The 25,942-nt window shown below is 42.4% G+C and overlaps 1 protein-coding gene across 1 annotated transcript in view; it reads left to right on the top strand.

Moving 5' to 3' along the window:
- Window positions 1–3,372: 3,372 nt before the first annotated feature.
- Window positions 3,373–25,942, top strand: part of epha3 (eph receptor A3) — a gene marked incomplete at both ends in the record, with an annotated part of 87,287 nt that continues 64,717 nt past the window's right edge. Inside the window, 3 exons of the mRNA XM_079231028.1 lie at window positions 3,373–3,466; window positions 11,259–11,323; window positions 19,359–20,019. Coding sequence (XP_079087154.1) covers window positions 3,373–3,466; window positions 11,259–11,323; window positions 19,359–20,019 — 820 coding nt within the window. The remainder of the gene's footprint in view (window positions 3,467–11,258; window positions 11,324–19,358; window positions 20,020–25,942) is intronic.

Raw genomic sequence — 25,942 nt, 5'->3', positions numbered from 1 at the left:
ATCATTTAGCGTGCAATAAGTCTTGTTTTTTTGGAGTCATTTGTACGCCGTTTGTTAGCTTTCTGACAATATTAATGCATTTTTTAAGGGAGGAAGTAGTGCCGTCTCTACTAAATGGTCGCGAGTACATGTTGGAAGTTTGTACATCCTTTCAATAAATTCATATTATTTGCCCATTAAACTTTTTGAGGATGTGAAACAATTAATGCTTTTAAAAAACTAAATATTGTCAATATTATACGTATTTTAAAAGCGACTATTATCTTGAATGGAAGGATACATGTTGTATTGGAGTTGTTATAATGCACATGGGTACAATATACATAAAAAACACTTAAATTGTGCTTTATTTCAAACAACAACCAGGCCATTGCAATTGTTGTCAGTTTTAGAATCTCCTGTAGGGCTGCTACAAAATAAAAAGGATGAAGAATGATGGTGCTGGCGATGGTGAGGAATCGGCCCTGGTATGATGTTTGGTGTGTGTGTGTGGAGGGGGTAGGTGGGGGGGGTAGTATTACATGCCAGCAGTCCGCTGGCTTCTCCTCCTTCTGTGCTCTGTGAGTATGGAGGAATGTGCCGCCTGAGAACCACAGGGAAGAAGAGGGTACTGACAGCAGCAAGCAGTAAACACAGTCAGCCTCTCTGTTTGTGTGTTTGTATGTTACTGTGTAAGGCGGCCCGGTGCTGGCAGCTTCAAAGCTGCTCCTAAACAACATCTGTTCTGTGAATTGGCGGCCCTATACCGCCATGTCCAGACACATCGGGACTTACAATTGGGGCTCTAAATCAATATTTCCCTCCATCTCATACTGGATTGTTCCATTGGCAAGAGTTCAAGAATGGACAAGCGCTCATTGAGACGAGGGGGAAAAAAAGTTGGAGCGGATAGACGGGAGGAACCGGTTGCATTTTTCCAATTCACCACAATTACAAACAGACTTTCAACAATTAGTCAGAACCAACATGCACGTTTATTGACTAAAAACACAGCGACAGCGCCCTGAAGGCAACCAAATGAAACCGATTACTACCGATCACATTTGACTGTCAAACTCTTTCTCATGCTACAATATGATCATATATATATATTAATACTTTGCTATCAAAAATGCTTGTGATCACTTTTTTTTCTGTTTATTTTCTCAGTTTTTTACTGTATTGGTGTAAATATATTAATGCTCTGACACTTTTTTATGTATGTTGAACTTTGTTGGGAAAGTGCACGTAAAGTGTAATATTATTCAAATTAGAATAAATTGAGTTGAAAATTCCCCTTTCTTTTCCAACCTCTAGTGTATTTGTGATTCTGACAATTCTCCATGAATACTGTATAAAGCCTTCTAAAATAAATGCAGTAGTTTCCTCAGAACGTTCTCCACTGAAACGGCATCTGTAAACTACAAGCCCAGAACAAGCAGCCTTTGAATTGATTGTTCGCTGTGGGGCCTCTTGTATTAATCTCTTTCAGTGTGTAATAAGTGAATTAGTGGGATGTAGAAGATGATGTATGACGAAGGCTGGCCCGTCTAAAACCTGCTGTAAATCCACATGCCACAACCTCTTAATAATGTGGCCAGAGACCTCGCGGCATCATTCTTCACCGTAGCCATCAACAACCTGAGAGCAATAAATCTCTCAGAGTATGACGGTGCTCTGAGTTCGCTGACAAGTCATTTGTTCTAAAATATCTACATCAAATGCTTTGTAAAATGCTCCAGTTCATTTTAAAGAACTTTTGAACACACTACCATGTATAGCTACATAATATACTGAGACAAAAAAAAATGTTCCTCCTGAAAATGCAGCAGTGTGTGAAAGTAATGCTCCACACGAACAGACATTTATCAAAGAGCTTCTACACGTTTCCTCAAATTTAGCAATGTTTTCTATCATGCTGCAATTTTTTCCTAATTGTTCTTCTAAAAGACAGTAAATTGAGTCCATAAAGTGGAACATAACATTAGCATTAGTTAAACTGTAACTTTTGGACTTTTGGAATCCCCCTTTCAAACATTGAAATAAGTTCAATAAATGAGTTTCTCATAACAGACAACATGTTGTCTTATTCAATGCAAGAGGAATTTCTTTAGACGTGTCTTGTATCTCTGCGCCAAACCTCCTGCTGCAGCCACACAGTGCAATAAATTACATTCAGGAAACTATAAAGTAATTAGATTTTTTTGGTGCAGTTTCTAAAAATCCAAGAGTAGCTGCGTTTGCTAGTGTGCGCCGTGTGTCCTTTAACGCTTTCCATACGTCAGATGCCTCCAGTCTCCAACCCCCCACCACAACAGCTGGCGTCTCAGCGAGGGCCCTGACGTTACACTGCCACCCCAGTCTTTCAGTGCGGATCAAGTATTGTGGTGTCAGGGGCCCCTAATGGCCCTCACTGAAAAATGCACACAGTAGACCCAAATACAAGCATGTAATATGTCCCTCTAAACAATGACGAATAGAACTGTTGACACACGTGCACAGTAGAGATAAACGTGATTTTTTTTCACATGGATGCTATTAGTTATGAGTTGTACTTAAATGTACATTTTAGATGTTAGTATAACAACTGAAATATTTAAACATAAAAAAGTGAATTATGACTACATTTTGTGATTTTCTCAAGGCACAGCCACAGTAACAACATACACTGGCTTATGTATTCATTTAGCAATTTAAAAAAAAGTCACTGTTCGTATAATTTGCATCACGTTCTCTCTGACCTGAACAACCGACGGTCTATTATTTCCATAATAAGCTGATAAAGCATTATGCTCATTGCCATTTCAAAATCTGACTTATTGAGCAATATCGGTTTGCTCCACAGCCCAAATGAAAACCAAGACACTTACTGTATTGAGTAAGATCCAAAGTCACAGGCCACCTCTGGCTGTTTTATGGAAAACATCTGGTTCTTTTTCCTCTATAAAAATAAATAATAATAACAATAATAGGTCACATATTTTCTGTTTGTGGTCAAATCCTTTTTGTTTAAGCCAACTTCCTGCTTGATTAAAGCAGATTGAGTTATAGGTCACATGGATGCTGTCACCCTTTTTGATATTCCTTATAATAATCCTCCTTGTTCTCAATTTCAGGGAATAAAGTTTGAGTTTTGCATCGACTCAGCTTGTAAAATATGCTGAAGAACTGAATGTGTCTCTCACGTCAAGAAGACGTGAAGGATCTAACGTGACCTGTGGTGAACTTGCGCGCTGCGTTTCTGCTGTCTGTCAGACTCTGTAGGACCCAGCGGAAAAGTGCTCCAACCGGAGGGAGTCGGAGCGAGAGAGAGAGGGAGAAAGCTGCGTGGAGAGAAGACGCTCTCAGATCAGTCAGTGGCTTCATGGAGTTATGTACCTCTGATCCGCCGCCATGGATTGCAGTCCGCGATCACTCCTTCTCATTTTGCCGCTTTTGTTGTCCTGCGTTATTCCTGCGTTCCCCGTCATCTACCCTCCCAATGAAGGTAAGTCAACTCTATCTGCGGACACGAGTGTCAATGTGTGTGTGTGTGTGTGTGTGTGTGCGTGCGCGCGCGCGCGTGTGTGTGTGTGTGTGTGTGTGTGTGTGTGCAAATGGTGCGCTACGACACGCATCGCGAGCAATGCTGTGCGCTCCTCGCCGCGGACTTTATTATGGCAAATTATAGGGATAACAATAACACGGTGATGTAAAGCGCGTGGAGGAGACGCCGGGGATCACGTAGAGCCGGAATATGAGCACTAATGTACAATATTTAGACATTAAAAAGTAGATCCAAACAAGCCAGACAGTGTAGCCTAATTTCGGATAATCTCGCGAACATTTGGGGTAACAGTTATTTGAATGTGGACGAGTGAAGTGAGCGATGGCGAGACGGCTCCCAAAGCGCCCATCGCGGAGTTGTTGTGGGGCAAAGAGATGTTGAGAAAGTCCGCTGTCTGTGTCTCCGTTAGAGGTTCATGTTGATCTGTTTCATCCAAAAACAGCATTTGGGGTGGACGCCCCGTGGTACGCGGACAGGCTCGCAGATGTAACAATAAATAGAAGATGAGCTCGATCGCATTGTGCGTAAAAACGCGGATGTCTGATTTTAAGGCTGTGACCTGAATACATCCAAAACAGTTGACTTGAGGGGCTGAAATGTGAACCGACTATCTCATGGAGTTTAATGACTGTGTTTGAAATGATATCCAAATTTAATTAAACCAGCGACACATTTACGATTTAATTTAACTTATTTCCAGCCGAAGTTCCGGCCACTTCTTCAGCGATAATAAGCATGTGGCGATATAGTTCGAGACCCGGCAGAATAAAACTGACCGGTCCACTTTCAGCAGTCTCTTCTTCAAACATGAATGAAGCAGACTCCTTCTTTACTTGCACATTTTCCTAACTTGCTTTATTTCTCTCTTTTTTTTTCTTTTTCTTCTTCTTCTTCTTCTTCTTCTTCTTCTTCTTCTTCTAAAACAGCGCCAGTTCCCCGTCCTGTAAATACGTGTCATCGTTGCAGTGTTTTGTAGCGGGGTCAAAGTAAAAACGAAAGGCACGTGCGTGCTCTGAGTTGTGTAAAGGTTAAAGCTGCCCACGGGGAGGGGGGGATACATTTGGGTGAAGATTTGGGTCAAACTGTCTAAAGGGACTAAGCTCACAATTACAGTTATTCCCTGGAAGAAACACAACGATGAAATAAAACAGTCTACTCAGTGTACATATCAATGGATGGATAGCTTAATTCCTTCAGAACTGATGCTTCACGTGATGATATTAACATAGGTGTGAATGATTTAAACCGTATTACCGATAATGTAATTAATTGAATCAGAATGAGCCTTTAGTGGGAGTAATCTGCTCTACGGTAATTACATGTTCACAGACAGAAGTGGAGGCTCAGAAGCATGTTCCTGATCCGTCCATGAGAACTGTTAAAGTAACTCATCCTGTCGGATGGAAAGTGTTGGTGTCTAGGTCAGAACAGCAGCCCTCTTCTAGTAAGAACATTCAAAAGGGAAAGTAGAACTAAAATGCACCATCGATTGTGTTATTTCCGATGACTTTATGTTCAGGGACCCTGCAACTGCATGGGCCGATAACCCGCCCACTGAAGCCTGTTTAATCTTCACGCACAATTATTCCTATATGTGTAGATTTCATTGTTCTTTCAGAAGTTTGAACCGAAAGTCTAAATTAGTCTTTTGGACGGATGTGTTATTTGTGTTGGCTAATCATCTGAACCCCCCAAAATACCTAATTGATTACGGTTTGGTCGTTTTTTTTACGCCGTGTGTGTGTGTGTGTGTGTGTGTGTGTGTGTGTGTGTGTGTGTGTGTGTGTGTGTGTGTGTGTGTGTGTGTGTGTGTGTGTGTGTGTGTGTGTGCGTAGGTGTTACTACTTAGAGATGACTGGGTTTCATTTATCCCATGGAATCACGAGTGAACGAAAGCTGGTGAAAAAAAATTGCAGTAAAAGTGACATGTGTCAAGGTCAACTACTGTAGGCCTGCAGCAGATCTGTGAACTGCGTTTGCCCCGCAAACTTTTATTTTCAACATCTATAATACTCGAGATATAAGGAGCTTAATGAGCTTTAAAGTTAATGTTCATTTAGCAGCACTGGGAGGGAAAAAAAGGAAAGCCATATAAAATAAACATCACCCTGATAAAATATACAATCTGCTGGTAAGACTGTGTGTGTCTGTGTGTGTGTGTGTGTGTGTGTGTGAGAGAGAGACGTTTAAAGTGGTGTAAGTTAAAAAAAAGAGGGAGGAGAGAGAGCGAGAGAGAGAGAGAGAGAGAGAGAGAGAGATAACCTCAAAGTGCTAAATTTCAATATGTGAAACACATCGGGCAATTCAATTCACCTTTCCAAGACGTAAATCTACCAGAGAGTGTCAGTATCGAGCTGCTCCGTCTCCATATTGCAGACTATATACATTCATACAGATTGCTAATTTGTGACTCTCTGACAGGCTAACACACACTCACAATGAGCGCAGAGCTGCTTCCCTCGTCTGACTGAAATGTTTAATGGTGTGTTGGCTGATGGCGCTCCTCTGGCACAGCTCTTATCCTAAATACTGGGGAGAGGAAAAGTAAAGCATAATAAAATCATCATGAAGTTCACTGACCTGCACTGCATTCTACCTCATGGAATTATTGAAGTAAAGCAGAGGACACATATAGGCTACCAGATCTGATTCACTAACTGTCTTTTTTTTAAAGTCACCAAACGTGCACGTGTCTTCCTTTTAAATTATATCCATGCTTAGACTCAGCTGACAAATCACGAAACCTTGAACAGTGTTCACACGTGTAAAGAATAAAGTTCTACATGGCTTTTATTTCCATGGCGACAGTTTGCTGCTGATCAGATGGAGCCCGGGAGCGCGCAGCAGATTATGAAAGAGCCCCAGAGTTAACAAAGGAGGCCTGCTTGTAGACTTCGATCACATAGTCATACAAGGATTAGAGTCAAATCATATATATCTCTGTGTCGCTTATATTACATCGATATTAGTAAATGAGGAAATTAATTAAAGATTATTTTGGCCAAATTAAAGACTTCCTGGGACTTTTCATTGAGTTCATGTGAATTAATTAATTACTTACAGAATAAATAAATAAAAATATGTTTTCATGGAAAACAAACCTGCACTTTGAACTGGATCATAGGGCAACGTATATATATATTTGATTATTTCCCTCTCTATTTATAAGGAAACCAGAGGTCGTGTTATCTTCTTCCCCATCTCAGCACCGCGTTGAACAGCATACACTCTTTCTTTGTGGCTTCCATTAGGTCGTTAGGATCGTGAATAAAACTTCGGGGAAAAGTTCAGAGGAAGTCGCGGAGAATATCATTTGTGGCGCGGATTCATTAGAACTTTGCCTGGGGAAAAAAAAAGAGATCAGTTGTTTGAAAATATATATGTATATATATATTTCCCAATATTACATCGAAAAATAAAATAACACAAAGAAGTTGCTTGCCCTGCTGTGGAGCAGCGTGTCCCATTGCGTGGTGTGATGTTTGCCCGCTGCAGGGCGCCGGGAGGCCTCGGGTATTTTTAGCCGGAGAGGGAGGCTCGGCCCGCAGAGCCCGGCGCTGCAGCCCCGCTGGGACGGATGGGCGTTTGTGAGCGATGGTACCTTTCAGAGGTGCTGGGAATGTGCTTACACGTGCCCCTCCTTTAAAAATATACCCCCTTTTCTCTACGCAAATTATAGGACTATATTCACATGTGTGCGTTGGACAAACATTGAGCTGCAGATGGGGAGTGCCATCTTCAATGTAACAGCATGGGTTTAAGCCTTCAGATTGAAAAATATAATAATTTAAAATAAGGTGTGTGTGTTTTTGTGTGTGTTTGTGCTCAGGCTTATATGTAAAGAGATATACAATCATACAGTATGTGTGCAGGGGTGTATGTGAGTATTTGAACCTCCATGTTTCTGTGTACAACAGACATAAGTATAAGGCAGGTGGTGTATGGATAGAAGAAAGAAAGTAAGAAAGACAGAAAAAGAAAGAGAAAAGAAAGAAAGAAAGAGGAATGGGGGCAGAGGGGTTGGGCAAGCAGCAGCAACATCAGACAGAGCGACTCTGCACTTGAATAATTCATAATGGGAGGTGAACACTTCACCCTTTAGCACAGACACAAGTCGCCTCGCTTTGCCTGCACTGCGGCCTGCCAACCTTTACATGCACAGAGCCAGGCTGCAGAGACAAAGCCCTCTCCGTGTGTTCACAACTACACGGGAGATATTACACACACAGGTGCAACTTTTATATTCTTTTCTATTCTGAGTGGAGTGACTTGGTCCAGATGCAGGGGTCTTGCTTTACTGATCAAGCCATGTGTTGATTCGACAACATCGTCTCTGACTGGCAGCTTCTTCCACCGCTCATCCGACATTTTAATTGTGTCTGCGGCTGAGGATTTCATTTCCATGTGCATCTGCTGTAAATCGGTTTTTACGTCATCATATTTGACTGGAAGCGAGCGGCTATTGGATTCAAGTGTGCGCCAGACAGCGATGGCTAACGTAGCTGTTGAATTATGAGAACATATACATCAAAATGGGCCCCCTGTAGCTCTTTGATCCAATGTTTCATGTGAATATTTCAACATATGCTATGCTGAGTGATAGTAGGTCACTACCAAGTGAAAAAGAAGAGCATTGCGAAGATAAGTTACCAAAATGTATTTGCTCATTAGGTTTACTGGCTGGATGACACAGCAAACACCCATCCACCGCCACGCCCACATTCATGCATTCCCATCAGTTCATGAAACCTCGCAGGACATCCTGTTTGCGCGGAGTCTTCGTTCATGTGTGTGGGTGTTGGATGGTGGCCTATAGGTTTACATATTGATTCACCTGTTTCTACATCGGTGATGTTTTGCTCCCTCCCAGACAGGCTGGCTCAGTTGGCTATTAATACTCCTAGTTCCCGTTCAGAGGCACTCCCTGATGGGGCAGGGGCTATATGCTTGGCTGACGCTAGCTTGCTAACCGGCCGTGTGTGTGTGAGTGAGTGGGAGTGAGAGTGAGAAACACTGTTTGTGTATACGCTCTTATTTCGTACCTCTTTTGAGTATGCATGTGCGGGGAAGTGTGTTTTGGTGAGCATCTTAAAGAGTGCACGCATACAAAAGGCATGTGTCTCATTACGCTTTAGCACAAATACATGTGTTTCATGGTGTGTGTTTACTCTAGTTTCTTGGATGAGGTGCATTTCTTGGTGCGATTTTGTATTTTTCGTAGCTGTGCACAGTGGTAGTGTTTATGCATGCATTTGTGAGTATGTGTGTGTGTGGGGGGGGGGGGAGACTGATTTCCCCAGCCAAGTGCAGCTGGAGGGGGCTTTTTTCCTCCAGCGATATGAGAGCCGTCTAATTTTCTGCTCTCAAATTCCCCCGCTCGGCCCAATTTGAGTGGTGGGCTCGGCTCGTTGAGAAATGTAAATTGGAAGCAATGGCCCTGGATGCTGAGCTGCTATTATCTGACATGAACAGATAGCTTCATTAGACTCTAATAGGAATGTGTCTACTGCCACTCAACTGGCTCAGCTCAGGTGAGCCTCAGTTCAGTACATTTTCGACCCCGGAATGTGTGTGCGTGTGTGTGTGTGTGTGTGTGTGTGTGTGTGTGTGTGCGCCTGTCTTCATTTCTCCTCCACTTTCCCTTTCAGGCTCTTTAGGCTCTTTATTATGCCACACTGGCTGATAGTTATCAGACTCGCCTGAAGAAAATTATGATTTCCATCTCAACCTTTTATTCTAGTGTGAAACAACAATTAGTTCATGCAGCGGCAAAATCCCTTTTCTCTGCACATTTAGTTCATGCTGCTTGTGAACTAAAATAGTTTTCACAGTATCCACGGCAGTCTTTCCTGACCCACAAATACTCTCTTCGGCTGTCTTCGGAGATGTGTACACTCTTGCTTACTGAAGCTTTGAATGGGAGCGTACAGGGAGATTGTATTCCTCATATTCTTACAGTGAATAGAGCTACAGCTGCAGGGCCCGACTGCACTACTGCTGCTTCACTTAGTTTTGTATGCGTGCACTCGCTTGGGTAAGTGTGTGTCAGTGTGTCTGTAAGTAGGCACTTGTTTGTGTGTGTTGAGCTGTGGACTGATTTGCTCTCGTGATGAGGAAGAAGCTGAATCAGTTTCAGGTTCAAACTTAAAAGAGGAGACCATTAGAACGATGAGACCTTGTTGTTCTATTTATTTAAAGCGGATTATTCATCCTGCACTTTCTCATGCTGGTCGCTGAGTGTGCATGTTCTTAATCACAGCAACATGTTAATTTAAATGTGTGACTACATATACACATAAGTTGACTATTCTTTTAAAGATTCATACCCAAAAGAGGCATTGGTCTTTAGCAAGCAAACAATGTTAGCAAGCAAAGCCAGTTTGAACATATTTCTTAAAATGAGTCTGGTTGACAATAATTGTATCACCATTTGTCAAACTTCCACCCACTAGGCTTATCTGTTCATCTCACGTTACAATAAAGCATCATAATTCACTCATGTCTCGGTTTGGGAAACAGACTGAAAAGGAACAAAAGTTCGACTCATGTAACTGATGGAAATGTATATCGCCAACTTATTTTCCTCAGTTTTATTGTCGCCGCTTAAACAGTTTATGTTATTTCATTCGAGTTGGAAGTACTCACAAGCTGTATTTAGCTGTTGTGTCTTGATTGACCCAAACAGAATCTGGTGCCAAAACGCAGTGCCGGTTTGAAGTGAGGAATCCATGGAGCACAAGGCTGCCTTCACATTCCCCACTTCATATGTCATGGTCCATACTGACAGTTGTGCTTGATGACAATCATTCACACCACAGCCATGTGTACACACTAAGAATAGTATAGCTAGAGTGGCTCATTTCTGTGTTGGAGTGGATTTCGGCCTACATAAAGGGTTGCTCGGTCGAATCTGTTCCTCTGTGCACCAACGTGACCTGCACTTGGCAGTGTGGACGGATTTGGTCTGAGAAGGTGTGGAATAGAATTGTCATAAGGTGACCATCATGTCATGACACCGAGCACCTTTAGTACTGACACTGCTGCTTTGGGACCATAACGTTCACCAGATGAAACCCAAACCCTTGACTTGCACCTTCACACTCCAGCTCCTTGCCTGATGTGTCATATTCCATCTATTAGACACAGAATACCTTCTCTGCATCTTAGTTTCTGTTTGATATGAATGAATTCTTGGAACAAAGAAAATATAATTGCATTTCTGACCACCTCTGAAACTTCGGATTGCATCCGAAATTCTGATGCAGTTTTGCTTCCAATCACCATGAGTGTGTGTGTGTGTGTGTGTGTGTGTGTGTGTTTGTGCGTGGCTAAGTATATATGGGTCAAAAGCGTGAGGCTTCTCGTTGTGTTTTTTTTATTTGTTTTCATAAATGTTGGCTCTAGTTCAGTTCAATATCTCTTCAGGATATCTGAGTTTAAGCCAGTTTTGCCCGGCCAACTGCTTTGATGCTTTACACAGCGAGACAGGAAAGCCGACTCTGTTGGTCAGCGTAGGATATGTGTAGCGTACGTGTGTGTGTGTGTGTGTGTGTGTGTGTGTGTGTGTGTGTGTGTGTGTGTGTGTGTGTGTGTGGCAGCTGAGTAAATAAAGTCATGATCAGTGCTGGAGGTTGGTGATCCCTCCTGCTGGATTAGATGAAGGCTAATTGGGGCTAACAAGGACTAGACACTCATATGTTCTCTTTGTTTTCCCTCTCTCTTTCTCTCACAGTCAACCTGTTAGACTCTAAAGCAAGCCAAGGGGAGTTAGGATGGATTTCCTACCCATCGCATGGGGTGAGTATCTTCTATCTCCACATTTACCCACATCATGTCTCCATATGCTTACATTTGAGGGGCAGATCCACCAACATGAACTGAGTGTTGGATCCAACCCCACACCACACGACATCAGGATTTTCAAACTCCTGTGGTTCTCACTATGCCATGTTGACCCAATGAGCCAAGTGCAGATTAACCCACTTCTCTTTCGCCATTTTTTGTTCATTCTTCGTCTCTCGGGTTAAAGGTTAAGCATTCAGTGCTTGCCATATGGTCAAGGTGCTTAAGGGAAAATGTACTGTGCGGGTGTTTGTGTATTTTAGTGTGCATGTGTTTAAAGAAAGATTAAGGCATTAAAGGATTTTAGGCTGTGGACTCTAAAGCGTCTACACAAGATAGCCGATAAGCCCCTTTTCATTTTAGTAAATATTACATCAACAACATTTTACTTCATGTTAACATTGTAATTCCATTGTGAAGATTTCATTAATCCATTTTTGTTCTCGATAAAAAATACGCACCACCCCATTCTGTCTGTCACACATGCTTTAATACTAGCCCCTTAACACACATGTTTCAAGTCTGTGAGTAAATAAAAAAATAGAAAATTCACACATTCCCAATCAAAATGATCACTTCTTGATTTCAAGATTTTGGGTAGGACTGTAGTTGCAAACATCTACATCTAGAATATATTTTAAAAGATGTATTTTTTGCTGGAATTCGATAACAACAAAACAATATGATTACATGTGGGAACTGCACAGCGTTCAGTTCCATACTATTGGGGAACAAAAAAAAAAGAATCTCAGCAGCCTCATCTATCAGCCTCTCTCTGCTACCAAAGTCCCTCCAGCGGGCTCCCGCTTAGTGTTTATTTGTGTAGCTAGTTAGACTACTGTGCCTCGGGGCTGGCCCAATGACACACACACACACACACACACACAGACACACACACACTACACTTCCTCGTTTTTTCTTTATTAAGTGTTAGAATTACTCCTTGGCAGTGGCTTAAGGTAATCCAGTCATTTGTTCCGTGGAGCTGCCAAACCTTGTTTCCCTCGGCCATATACACTGCTGGCACCGTCAAAACTCTCAGTTTCTTCATGAGGTTGAACCACAATGAAAAAAATGACCCAAAGGAAAAAGTGCAGCAGGCTGTTTGAAATGCGTTCAGTGCACAAGTGTGGGCTACAGGACGATTGCGTGACCACGTGAAGGGATAGATGATGTTGTGCTGATAGAAGTTATTAAAGTTTAGGAAAATGACGACCGATATCAGAGACCTGATCCAGCGTGGGACATTGGAATGTGCGACAGAGGCTCTGCAGTGTGCGCAGCCAGCTCTGCTCCACTTCCCGTTTTTCAACGAGTTCAGAAGAAAAGCGTGTGGTTATACAGTTCGTAAAAAGGCTGCAAAGCTGGAAGCCAATGTCATTCTTTAATGATAATGACTACAGAGTGAAAACGAGGGGATTGGAGAGGATCAAAAAAAAGGGAGAGAGATGGAGAGATACAAAGGGAAGAGAGGAAGAGAGAGAGAGTAGAGGAGAGAGGGGAGGACAGGAAAGGATGAGAGAGAGAGAAGGAGAGAGATATTGCTGATGATCAAGTCCTCAAGGTGAATCATCTGTAATTACTCACGTCATCCACTGACTGCGCTCCGATAAGCAGCCTGCCCTGGGAGACTGCTGTTCACAAATGATTTCTCATAATGTGGCAGTGGCACTGAGCCCTCTCTCTCTCTCACACACATACACACACACACACACACACACACACACACACACACACACACACACACATTGATGGAAGAGGCCATGGCTATTGGCCAACCGAGACACACCGTGCTCTGGTCAGAACAAATTAAGAGCTTAGGCTCCCCAGGATGTTCACTCCAGAGCCACCGGCTAGATTGACAAGTGTTTGTGTGTGTGTGTGTGTGTGTGTGTGTGTGTGTGTGTGTGTGTGTGTGTGTGTGTGTGTGTGTGTGTGTGTGTGTGATCCAGATATACTGGTATCTGTCTGGGAGGCAGGCTGATTGCTGAGCAGTGTCCAGGGGGCTTAGACCTTCATAAGACTAAAGAGTGTTAAAGATTACATTCTTGTGTGCTTTGAAAGCATTCTTCAGAAACAAACCAACACCCCAGACACTGGCTTTGCATACAAAATAGAAATAATGGCCACATACAAAGTAAAGTCCATTTTTCATAGGAACCACAAGGGGATACAACTGCATTGCTGTTTTTGCTTGGAGTTGATTGATTAAAATAATACTTTGCTTGTTTTAGTTACAATGTGCAGTTTGATTTCTTCAACTGAAATGCTGAAATAATTGAAGTTTATACGATAAAGTTAGAGTTAATACGTTAAATAAAGCTATTGAAACCAATATATTTGCCTCAATTCAACTAACGAGTCAATTCTAAACTAAACAACAGCTATTTTTTTTATTTTTTGCTTGAATAAAAATAAGTTTTGGCAGATTTAAAACAACAAACGATTCCTCATGGGAACATCAGGATGCAATGAATAAAGAAGAACAATACCAACAATACAATATAAAGTGTGTTGCATGCAATGCACAGTGAAATGTTTTTACATGTTTAGGCTCGTACTCTACAGGACTGTGTAAGTCCTAAAGCTAGTAACAATGGCATTTCCTGAGCTTTTGTATCGGAATGAAACCGCTTGACATCTATTGAAATAAGCCAGCAGTCCCAGTGCGTGAGCTCTGCATCTGCTGTCAGGAATCATGAGAAATATTTAACTCACTCAGACTCAGACTCATTCACCTCTCACATTCCTCCAACCCTCAGGTCTGGAAGAGGAGGGGGAGATGTACAGTATAATGGCTTTTTATGGCTTTTTATCTTTTGGACTCCAGGTTCACCCCTTCAATTAGCCAGCTCGCTATTTTATGTTGCTGTCATACTGCTGTTTCAAGGGTCCAGAGAGGAGGAGGAGGATGAGGAAGAGGAGGAGGAGGAAGAGGAGGAGGAGGAGGAGGAGGAAGAGGAAGATGAAGTATAGAATAGTGTTAGTAGTTACTTTCAACATTGTAGGACCAGCTGATGCACACTGAGCAAGTAAACAGCACGACAACGTCTTCAATCAATAATCAAATCCCCCCATTGGTGCAAGAAACGTGTCAATATTCCCCAAAACAATAAAAAGACATTTTAGACCTCAGCATAATTAAAAAGCACAAACACACATCAAACTAACAACATGACGTATACCAATGTAACAATTGCACCCCACAGTATTGTAAATCTATTGCAGAGGTGGTTCACTGGAAATGTTTGAAAAAAATGTAATAATTCGAGCATCCTTCAGCAATTGTTGCCTCCAGCAAAGCATGAACAGGGAGTAGCAGGGCCAGGCTTGGAGCTGTTTAAAAACAGGAAGAGGAGAATGTATGAAGCGTGTATTCAAGTTTCCCTTAAGACCGGCTGATGAAATGTCCTCTGACTGATATGCAGCAGTTGTTGCGTCTGTGACCCCACTGACCTCTGTGGAGCCCAAGAGCTCTGCACTTGTTGTGGCGCACCAGTTTTACGTTTACCCTCTCCAGCTGGAGCAGTATAACGGACGGTCGTAGATTATTTTGTTATTATAATGGCCCATCTCAGTCTCCCGTCAACATAACTAGTCTCGGTTTAAAAGCATTGTTACCCGACACTGGTCCATTAACTCTCATTGACCTGCGCTTCTTTGAAGCGGGTGAACTGGTGTGCTGACTCTGTGACTTTGAGACGTGCCTGTTGCCGTAGTTGTAATGTCCCGAGCAGATCAAGTTACCGCACTCCATTTTAATGCTCCTCTAACTGCGTCCCTTACCTACAGCACAGATCAGACGAGCCAGGGGCGAGAGCACACCAAACTGTGCCCCGACTGTGGCCATCAGGGGTCGGGGTCAAAGGTCACAAGGACTGGTGTAGGGTGCTGGTGTTGTTATATATCAATTAGAGGGCAGGGAGGGGGGAGTTATGCCCCCTGGAGAGAAACAAGAGGGTGGCCGCTCACTTTACTAGACCTTTATTTATCCTGGTTGACGCACAAACAGTTCCACACACTCACAGTGGGAGTTTCCCAACAAGCTTCAACTCTGGAGTCTGTTGCTGGTTGTTTCTTCATGCTGGATGCTTTATATGTACGAGTGAGTACTCTGCTAACTAATATTTTTCTGCATCTGGATAACTATGTAGAGACACAGAAAACAAGCCTTTGCTCGCAAACCCAGGGAAGGGATCAAGGTTGTTCATTCTTATGATGTAATGTTTGGGCATGAGGAAAAGGATACCTCGCTGTTAGAGATGCTATTCTCCAGAGTGGAATCCTCACATCATCGCGAAGGTCTCATTTACTTTGGCAGAGACTTTGCTCAAGTCAAGTCATCTATTCTGGAATAGGATATAGCATCCCCAAATACGTACAGAGGCATACACACACCTGGGTTTGATTTTGAACCCTGTGTGCGTTTGTGTTTCGGCAAACTTCAGACTCCTCCCGAAGACATCTATAAAGCAGAGAGCAATCACTCGCAGTCACTTTAGATTTTGCCCAGTTTGTATCAAATTGGTGGACATACAAGTACATAAAAGAACAAGATGGAAATCCTGCAGCTCTCACAGACATCTGCTTACAAAGAAAGAGAATGATGCACACACACACACACACACACACACACACACACACACACACACACACACACACACACACACACACACACACACACACACACATTGCATGCAGAAACACAAATGCGTAGCCGCTCACAATGTGCTCGTACACGGGGCAGCGAGTGGAACACAGTTCATGTTCACAACACACACACACACACACACACACACACACACACACACACACACACACACACACACACACACACACACTTATAGCTCAATATATACAGGCATATGTACAGTAACGCACCAGCACTGTGCCCTCCACCCTTGGGCCACTTGTTCCGTTAGAAACCAATTTTGCACGAGTAGCTTACTTTTCAGGGTGACGGAAAATCAAATGTGGCACGATGAAATGCAGCAATAATATTCACAATAAGTGGAGGCGCTCTTGAAACAGAGTGTGAGATAGGTGCAATCCTATATAGAGTATGTACTTAAGTCTGCTCAATTTACCTTTGCCCAATCCTCTTAGCCTTTTCATCAAATGGCAGATCACACAGAGGGAGAGAGAAAGGCACAGAGCCAGTCCTCCAATACTGCACAAGTGTGTTTTTCTATGTATAACATTGAATATGTTATATTTTATTTTTTTATTTTTATATTTATATTTACATGGCCATGTTGTGATTTGTGTTGAAACAATAGGCAACAACTTGTAATCTTATATAATATTTTGTCAGAGAAGCAAACACAACAACCCTGTCTTCCAGAAATTACATTTAATTAGTTTTTTTGTTCGAATACAATTTAAAGGAAATTGTCGCTTGGATTATGTATTTTTTCTTTAAAAAATGGTTTGGTTTAAATCCAAAGTTCCACGTTTAGTTTTTGAAACACATTGGGAAACGTTAGGAAGAGATTTAGCTTTTGGACAAATATAGAAACAAGTAAGCACATTCTGTCCACTGCTTCAAGTCAGTATTAACTTTTTAAATATTCTAACAAAGAGAAAAATGTTTCTCTAATCATGACCAAGTGCTTTGATGCCTAAACATAACTATAAAAACAATGTTCATGGTTTACGTTACAATGACACAGATATACAGACAAGACAAATATTTGACAAATGTACAGATATTTTCATTAAAATAGAATAGTTGTGACAGCTAATTTACAAATGTTACAACTTTTTGTGACAAGCTTGAAGTATCAACACCTTCATGGACACATCTTTCATGTGTTTTCAGATAATGTAAATATGTGTATTTCTGCATTGAATATTTTGAGCCGATAATATTTTTAACCAACAAAAGTGACGCATCACATCTGCACACAAAAAAAGTTAGATTCTCAGTCGTGCTGCTTTGAATCCTGGCAGAAACACATTGTTGAACTCTGGCAGAAAGTATGTTTATATAAAGCCGAGGCAGATTAGAATCCTTTGTTTGCATTACTTTCATGTAAGTACATTGTCTTATCAAACATAATGTCAACACAGTCACTAATCATCGTGGCAGCTCTTGTCTTCCCTCTGCTTTCTCTCTCATAAAATCTTTGTTGCATGTCATCACATCGCTATTTCTACATATATTTTAAGTCAATCTATTAAACTCGAGAGTTAACGCGAGGTGAAATGTTAACTTTAGTTTCGTCTCTTAATATTTAGCCCCACTCAGTAATGTCTACTTTGCCTGTTATTGTTAGATATAGAGAGAGCTGGGACTGCACTCAGATAAATGAGGTGACGCCAAGGAAAGCAAGACGGGGGAGACTAAACACCAACGGAATCTATCCCCTCAAGTTTCCTCTCACTTTATCTCTCCCTCCCTCTTCCTAGTGCTTTATTTCAACTATATCTCCTTTACTCTCTCTACCTTTCCCTTCATTATTCTCTCTCTCTCGCTCTTTCTCTCTCCCGCTCTCTCTCAGGGGTGTTTCATTAAGTTTACTGTGAGATGAAAAGCAAGTGGCCATCCTTCAGCCTAAGAGCTCCTTGACCACCACACACTCATAGATATGCCTAACACCCACACACACATACACACACACCAAACCATGTAATGGAGAACCTCGACTTTCTTTGCTCGTCATTAATTTCTGTGTTCAGGCTGAAAGCACCTGCTGTGTCCGCCTGCTACGGGACTCTAAACACTTCACATGAGCCTTATGCGAACGTATATATGTGTGTGTGGGTTTATGTTTCCTTTAATGCTTGTGTGAAAGGAGCGATAATTCCGTTTCCACTTACCCAGAACGCGTTTCTCTTTCTCTGTCTCTCTCTCTCACTCGCACTGCTCATTCAGGCATATATCCATTCTGAATTTTCACTGACTGAAAAAAGTAGCAAAAGCATCAATTTACACATTTAGGGCCATTCGTTCTAATGACTGTCATTTTAACCACAATGAGCCCAGTGTTTCAGGTGTTTGCCCATTCATCATCGCTCCGATTCAGTGTTGATTTGCCTGGACAGCGAAGCCAAAGCGCATGATCAATGAGTCTTCCCGCTGTGTTGAATTCAAAAGGAATGACCCCGCTTTCTTTTTCTCCTCTCCTCTCATTGCTTTCTCCCAGTGGAGGGAAAATGTAAGATAGACACAAACGTCCCTGGTATACACTCACATCTGTCTGTACTTCGTAGCTTCTGTTGTTTCATAGTGGATTCAGCACGTTTCCTTTAGTAACCGTAGCTCTGTGATGCAAATAACCAGCAGCTTGAAAGTCCTCATTTGTAGAGAAAAAAACAACATGTTAGTAAAAGGGTGGAAAAACACACTATAGGATTTTGCTAATATTTATCAACTTTAACAAGCAGCTTCACACACATTTATTTATTTTTGAGACAGGAAATCACACTGGTTTTTCCTCTGAGATATTTTCCCAGTGCTCTGACAATTTGGCTAAGGCAGCAAGTTTGCTTTTAATTAATTTTAGTAAGATACAAGAGATCTGGTAGTGTGATTTTTCACCCTTAAGTGTTTATTAGATGCTTAGTATTCAGCAAGAGTGAATCTGAATCTAAATAATTAATCTGTAAATGCTTACAGGGTGGAGATAACTTTATTTTTCTCTCTGCTATCTACCCCTTCTTCCCTCTATCCTCTTCCTTCTCTGCTCCAAATTCCCTCTATCCTACCCCTTCCTCTTCAACTCTCTTTCAATGTCTTGGAAACCCTCTTTTCGCTCTACTTGCTCTCTGCCTACCTTCACATCTTTTTTACTTTATCTTTTTCATAACCTTCTTCATTATACCTTTCCTTATCTGCTTCCTCCACTACCCCCTCCTCCTATTTTAACCTTACATCCCCCCCCTTTTTTTCTCTCTCTCTCTCTCTCTCTCTCTCTCTCTCTTTGTTGCTCCTTCTCGTCTTCCTCTGTGTCCATCCTCCACCACTCCTTCTCTCCATCTTTTTCAGTGGGAGGAGATCAGTGGGGTGGATGAGCACTACACTCCCATCAGGACCTTCCAGGTCTGCAACGTGATGGAGTACAGCCAGAACAACTGGCTGCGCACCAACTGGATCCCTCGCCAGTCGGCCCAGAAGATCTATGTGGAGCTGAAGTTCACCCTGAGGGACTGCAACTCCATCCCGCTGGTCCTGGGCACCTGCAAGGAGACCTTCAACCTCCTTTACCAGGAGACAGACGACGACCAGGGGAGCCACTTCAGAGAACACCAGTACACAAAGATTGACACTATCGCCGCTGATGAAAGTTTCACCCAAATGGACCTCGGAGATCGCATTCTCAAGCTTAACACTGAGGTGCGCGAGGTGGGTCCCATGACCAAGAAGGGCTTCTACCTGGCGTTCCAGGACGTGGGCGCCTGCGTAGCTTTAGTTTCAGTGAGGGTTTACTTCAAGAAATGCCCTCACACTGTGAGGAATCTGGCCTCTTTCCCCGATACGGTGCCCATGGACTCCCAGTCACTGGTGGAGGTCAAAGGCTCTTGTGTCAATCACTCCAAAGAGGAGGAGCCTCCACGAATGTACTGCAGTACAGAGGGGGAGTGGCTCGTTCCTATTGGGAAGTGTCTATGTAACGCGGGGTACGAGGAGAGAAGCAACACCTGCCAAAGTAAGACGGCTTTTATTTATTTTCATGTATTCATTGTAGTTCCCTCATACTCCCTATATTTGTCCTTTTCTCTGTCCTTGTTTAATATACTGTGTGATACAATGCAAAGTTTCCCAAGGCTGCAAAGTGTGCAAAATGTTTGATGAGAAGACCATCACACTTAATATCTGTCAGCAGAGAACCTTCAATGCCTGATACCCAACTTTTGTGTATACGTGTGTGTGTGTGTGTGTGTGTGTGTGTGTGTGTGTGTGTGTGTGTGTGTGTGTGTGTGTGTGTGTGTGTGTCTGCACTCTGCATGTGGGATACCTTCAAAAGATCGCTGGAAAGTTGTTCATGTGTATTTCCATGTGTGTGTGATGTGTTATCCAGGTCTTTGAGCTACATGGTGCCGCGTGCAGTAGTTCAATAGTAATCTTCTGTGTGACACATCATTAGCTATGGGAAGATCTTAACCAGAGTAGCAGGGATGGGACTGATAACCCAGAAGAAAGGAGTGGGCTGGAGTGGATGGTGAATAATGGAATAGCTGCGGCGATGGTTGCGGGTGTTGGTGGAGTCATGAATGGGTAGACATTGGAGCCTGGAAATACTCGATCCCAGCCCAAAGTCTGTTGTCGCCTTGGAGGTGGTGGTTGGAAAAGCCAAAAAGTAAATGTGTGGCTGCCTGGCTTTGCCTTTCATTTTCAAACTGTCTGCGACATCATCATCATCATCATCGTCATCACACATGCTTTTTGGTTATTGGAAATACTCAACATGTCTCAGTGACAGAAGTTACTGAAGATTTCTTTTTGGCTCTTGGTGCTCCAGACCTGACATATTGCTCTGTGAAACACACATTACAGGTTCTACCAACAGATACAGCTGTTTACCAGATAACTTCTGTATTGCTTGCAATTGTTTTTTGGCTCTTTATTTCTCTTAATCTCCCCTCAACCACTTAGACATTAAATACATGATCATGATTTGGCAACTTCTACAACCCCTTTGGGATCAAGCAACCAGTGGGTTCAGAGGTTAAGTGTCACAATGGGCCTTTCATCGTACCACATAACATCCCAGTGTGATTCCAACTTTTGTCTAATGTGTTATAACCCTCCCAAAAGTATGTTTATTTTGGCTTTCTTTTTATATAGGGCTGCATAACATAACATACCATAACTAGATAACTTAGCGAAATTAAATTTCCTGAATGTGGCTTCTGTGGCCAGTGTAACAGCTTTCTTCAATTACAGTTGCAATCCTTCATTAGTTTTTCTGTGCAGCAAGATGTTTTGCATTTGATTCACATAAATGTTATATGTAAAAGCACATGATATATAGAAATACCACGGTACCTAATGTAAAATTACAATAGCAGGGGTATATACTTACTTACGTCATAGAGAGGACTGCTGAGACAGCATGTGCCATGAATCCAGACCTTCCCTTTGTTGTGGCTGGTTTTCTTTGGTCCATATCGTACTCGATGTGCTGCTCTTTTCTCAGTTTCAGCGAGCTCCTTATTCTGGAAGCCAGATGCAGCATTTATTTGAAAGCAGCCACTTTCTTCATGCTCTGCACTGCAGCTGTTCCACAGTGGCTTCAAAGTTCAAAAAGTGTGTGAAGTTGGAGGGAAAAAGCAGTTTGTCTTTAGTTCTCTTATTCCTAGTTCTAGTAGCTAAATGTTTCTGTGTTCATCAACTCTGTCCTCTCCAGGGCCATGCCCAGTGTTAATTAAGGATCAAAGGCAGTCTCCCAGGTCAAGCCCCTGCTGTCAGGGCCAAGGGAAGCGCTTTTTCTGGGGTTGCGGACTCCAGACGATCCTGTCTCACTGTCCAGATGCGAGGAGAATCTTTGCCGCAGCTGTCAGATAAAAACCTTATATGTGCAGAATTTAAACAGGTTGGGGGAGATGTAAAGTATGCATAAAATGACAACAAAACACAATCCCCATTCGATTCCACATCGAATCTGTGCTAATTATTTTTCAGTTGTATTTCCTCCTTAATAAAGAGGTGTTATTAGAATAGCTCTTAATTGGAAGTGTCCCATGTCTACAAGCCATTTTAAAATATTTATCCTTTTGATATCGATATATTAAAGGTTATATATATATATATTTGTTAAAGTGTTTGGACATTTAATTCGCCAGTTTAGCCTTTGCCACACAATTTTTAAAGGGCAACATTTTTTGATATAAGAATAGGGCATTATGTAGACAAATGGCAGACCCCTGTCCCCTCTCGTACCACCCCCCCTTCACTTCCCGTCTCTCTGTGAATTGTGTGAATGTTTGGATGTATTTGACAATCTCTTATTAGTTTCAGAGAGGTCTAATGGACTCTAATAAGGTCTTATGTTACCCTGGAGTGGGACAGCTGCACCAACAGGCCCCCACACCCCCCGCGTGCAGCCGTCGGGGGCCCCAGCGTGCAGCTCGCTCTCCAGGCCCTCTGTGTTAACAGATAGATGGGTGCATGCGGGTTAGGTCACCGTACAGAGAGATAGCGAGAAAGATGAAAACATATTTAAAGTGCTACAACCAGATAGCACATTCTGAAACAGAAGTATTTACGTGTCACAAAACCACTTGGTCATATTTTACCCCATGACTCCATTGATTAGGTTGCTGATTTATTACTAGCTTGGCTGTACATGGGAAGAAAACATACATTATACAACCGTATACCTACCATTGTAGTTTTTCTAAAATAAACAAACAAAGGGAAATTCAGCTAAGGCCACAAATGAATAATCTAGTAATTACTGTAAACACGCAGGCTGTCAGGCGACAGCAACGATGTCGATTTAAGACCCAGAGTTTGGATCGGGTGGTTGTTGGCTTTGACTGTTCCAAATCAGATGTTGATGGAGCGCCGTCACGGAATATTTCATGCTTTGTTTTCTTTGACCGAATGCCTCAAAGCAGCATCTTCTGTTTACCGAAGTCTCTGCTCGATGTGTGTGTGTGTGTGTGTGTGTGAGAGAGAGTGTGTGTGTCTTTAAGTGAGAGAGGAAGCGAGAGAGTAGGAGAGCAGTTGCCTTTGTTTACGTAGACTCCGAAGTGTGTTTAAGGGCTTTAATAGAATACACAGTATTAGACCATCATTATCTTGCTGGCTGTGTGTGTGTATGTGTGTGTATATATGTGTGTATGTGTGAATAGCCAGAAATGGCTGTGAAAACGAGGATGTTTTTTCAGTGGCGCCTTTAAAAGAACACACAAATTCTGTCTGGCTTTGGCATTGGGACGCTGTGTGCGAGCTGCCGTTATGAGAGTGTGTGTGCATGTATGCGTGTGTGTGGCTGATGGCTGCATTACATATTTCACAGATTGCGGCGTGTATTGCTGTGAGCATATTTTGATATTTCATCATCCTTATCAGAGCAAATGTCATCGGATCTTTTGTCAGGGTGAACCTCAGTGAGTGGTTATGGCATTTTTTTCAGACTGTATACGAGGTGAATGGACGCGTCCGTCATCGTCTGGATTACTGTGTGTTTTGTGAGCAGGCTTCAGCCTTTCCATAGAGAATGTGAGGCCAGATTTAATCTCGCTAAGTCAGTCTTTCATCTGTCATTAGAACAGACTGGAGCAGGTGAACTAACTCCTATCTACCATCAGCGTGAAATTCCTGCAACCCTAATTTGATCCTAAAACAGCAAACGGATGTCTGTCTGTCGAGTTTGAGTGTGTGCGAGTGTGTGTTGCAAATGCGCGCAGCTGTTCTGCTGTATGTTGCGGAGAGACCCAGGTTTACATTCTTACTGGATTCATCAGGACACACAATCCCCTAACTTGCCAGTACCATAATGCTTATTGTGATTTTCACATATACAGTAAATCCATAAACACAGACACAGACACAGACACATGAGTCTGAGTTGCTGGTTTTGCATGAAATTACTTAACATATCTTATCTTATTAGTGGAAGAAGAGAGAAACACACTCAAATACAGGTTTTTTTTGACAGGTTTCAAGGCACTATTCAGTAAAGATTTCTTTGACTTCTAGAAGATCATCTTCCACCGATGATATATGTTCTCAAATGATTTATTTTTGATGACTTCCTAACAGCAAGGCCTGTCTCTCCTTGTTTACTTCCTTTCCTTCTTCCCTTTCTCTCTTTCTCTCTCTTTCCGCTCACCCCTGTGGCTAATGGTCTTGGCCGCCGGTTCAAAGCCCACCGTCCATCACATGTCGAATGTTTTATATCACTCCTCACTCTCTAGCTTAAGTGATTTAGCTGCTGTCCTCATGCACAGACATGCTTGCCTTTTCAAGCAGACACGTTATACATCTTTCATTGGCGTTGTCACGCAAACCTGACTGGACCAGAATGATTCAGAATCCATGTTATCATTTGATTTGAAGCCAAGCTGTACTCGGCATCAACGGTGAGTCACGTGACTTGCTGTATGGTTATTGGTGTTGTGTGGATGGCCAATGGGTCTCTATCTCTATTGCATCTGATTGTTTTGGGTGAAGGCAAAATGGTGGGAATTTGAAAGAAACCAACAAAGGAACCCACATACTTCCAGGAGAGATCAGACCACACCAGAGCTACAAGGGCAAGAAATAATGGACTTACATTCAATAAATATTGATATAGCGGACCACAAAAGGATGCCAGTGTTGCTTTGTCTTGCTAGATATGTTTTTGTAAGATCGTTTTGGAGTCTCTCTGCCCCCTAGTGTTCATAAATCCTGTATTGGAACATAGGTTGATTGTGTATTACAAAAGACACAGCTGCTAGCTGATTACTTCTTGATTATAAGCAGCAAATGAGACCCCCATGACTTTTACAGTTATACCCAATATTTTTTCGAAGGAATTTAAGGTGGGATTCACATGCTTTTGTGTTAAATATATGGTCTTGTTTCTTGGGACAAATACATGAATACCCATTTAGGCCAATTAATGACAGCAGAAGAGATCCAGCAGCACTGTAGACTCCTTATGGTTATTCTTGAACGTTCTTTCTTATTCTTCTTATTACCCACATTGTTTTTCTTACTGTGTTTTTTGTATATTTGTCCTGCCAGACTGTTGAGGCTGAGTACTGTGAATTCATGGAGCTATTGGCTCTCCTCCGGTCCCTTGGAAGAACTCTGTTTGTTTGCGTTGGCCTTTATATAACTGCCCGGCTCTCCACAAAAACATGTCAGTTCTACAGACACACTCACACAGAATACCACATCCCCTAAATTACAATGACAGTATGTCTAACCCAGCAACAGGGTGATATGCATTGCATGTTCTTCTTTTGCGTCCAAATGTGTTTTTCTATTATTATATTTGATTCTCTGTGTACATTGTAGCCTTTACTATCCACTTCACGAGACTAAGTTCCTGTTCCTGTTTCCAGCGGCCCCCTGCTACACGTCATTTACCAAAGTTGCACACATCCACAGTGGGAGCTGCACAGTCTAGCAGAGTATAACAAGAGCCAGTAACTGTTGGGTGTTCAGCTCCTTATTGAGAGGCGCCTCCATCGTTGTTGTTGAGAGGCGGTGTTACTCAGACACACACTTTCAAAGCCAATCCAGGCAATCACATCAGTTCATACTGTCCTCTGTGTGTGTGTTTGTATGGATGATGTGTTATACTGTAGATGGCTCTGCTCTATCAGTACTGTTCCATTGCATCAGTCTCCTCCTCTCTTGTCAGTCTAGCTTAGTGTGGAGGCCTTCTCTGCTGCGGGCTTTTGGCTGTGCACTGCCTGGCATGTTGCCTTTTTGGAGCTGAAAATGAGAGGAGAGGCTAGAAGAAAGGACACGGCCTGGATTTAGTGCTCCAGTGAGAAAGAGCTTGAATTATGATGTTAACACTGCAGTATACAACATTTTCTTAATGTGAAAGAACAGCTTCTTCTAAAATCTAAAATCGAGAACTATCCCAAATAGCAGAGGTGTGTCTGCATTCGCAGCATCTC

This window comes from Taurulus bubalis (assembly GCF_910589615.1).
Source record: "Taurulus bubalis genome assembly, chromosome: 15".
Lineage (NCBI taxonomy): Eukaryota > Metazoa > Chordata > Actinopteri > Perciformes > Cottidae > Taurulus > Taurulus bubalis.
The sequence above is the reverse complement of the archived record's forward strand: the minus strand, read 5'-3'. Positions and strand labels throughout refer to the sequence as shown.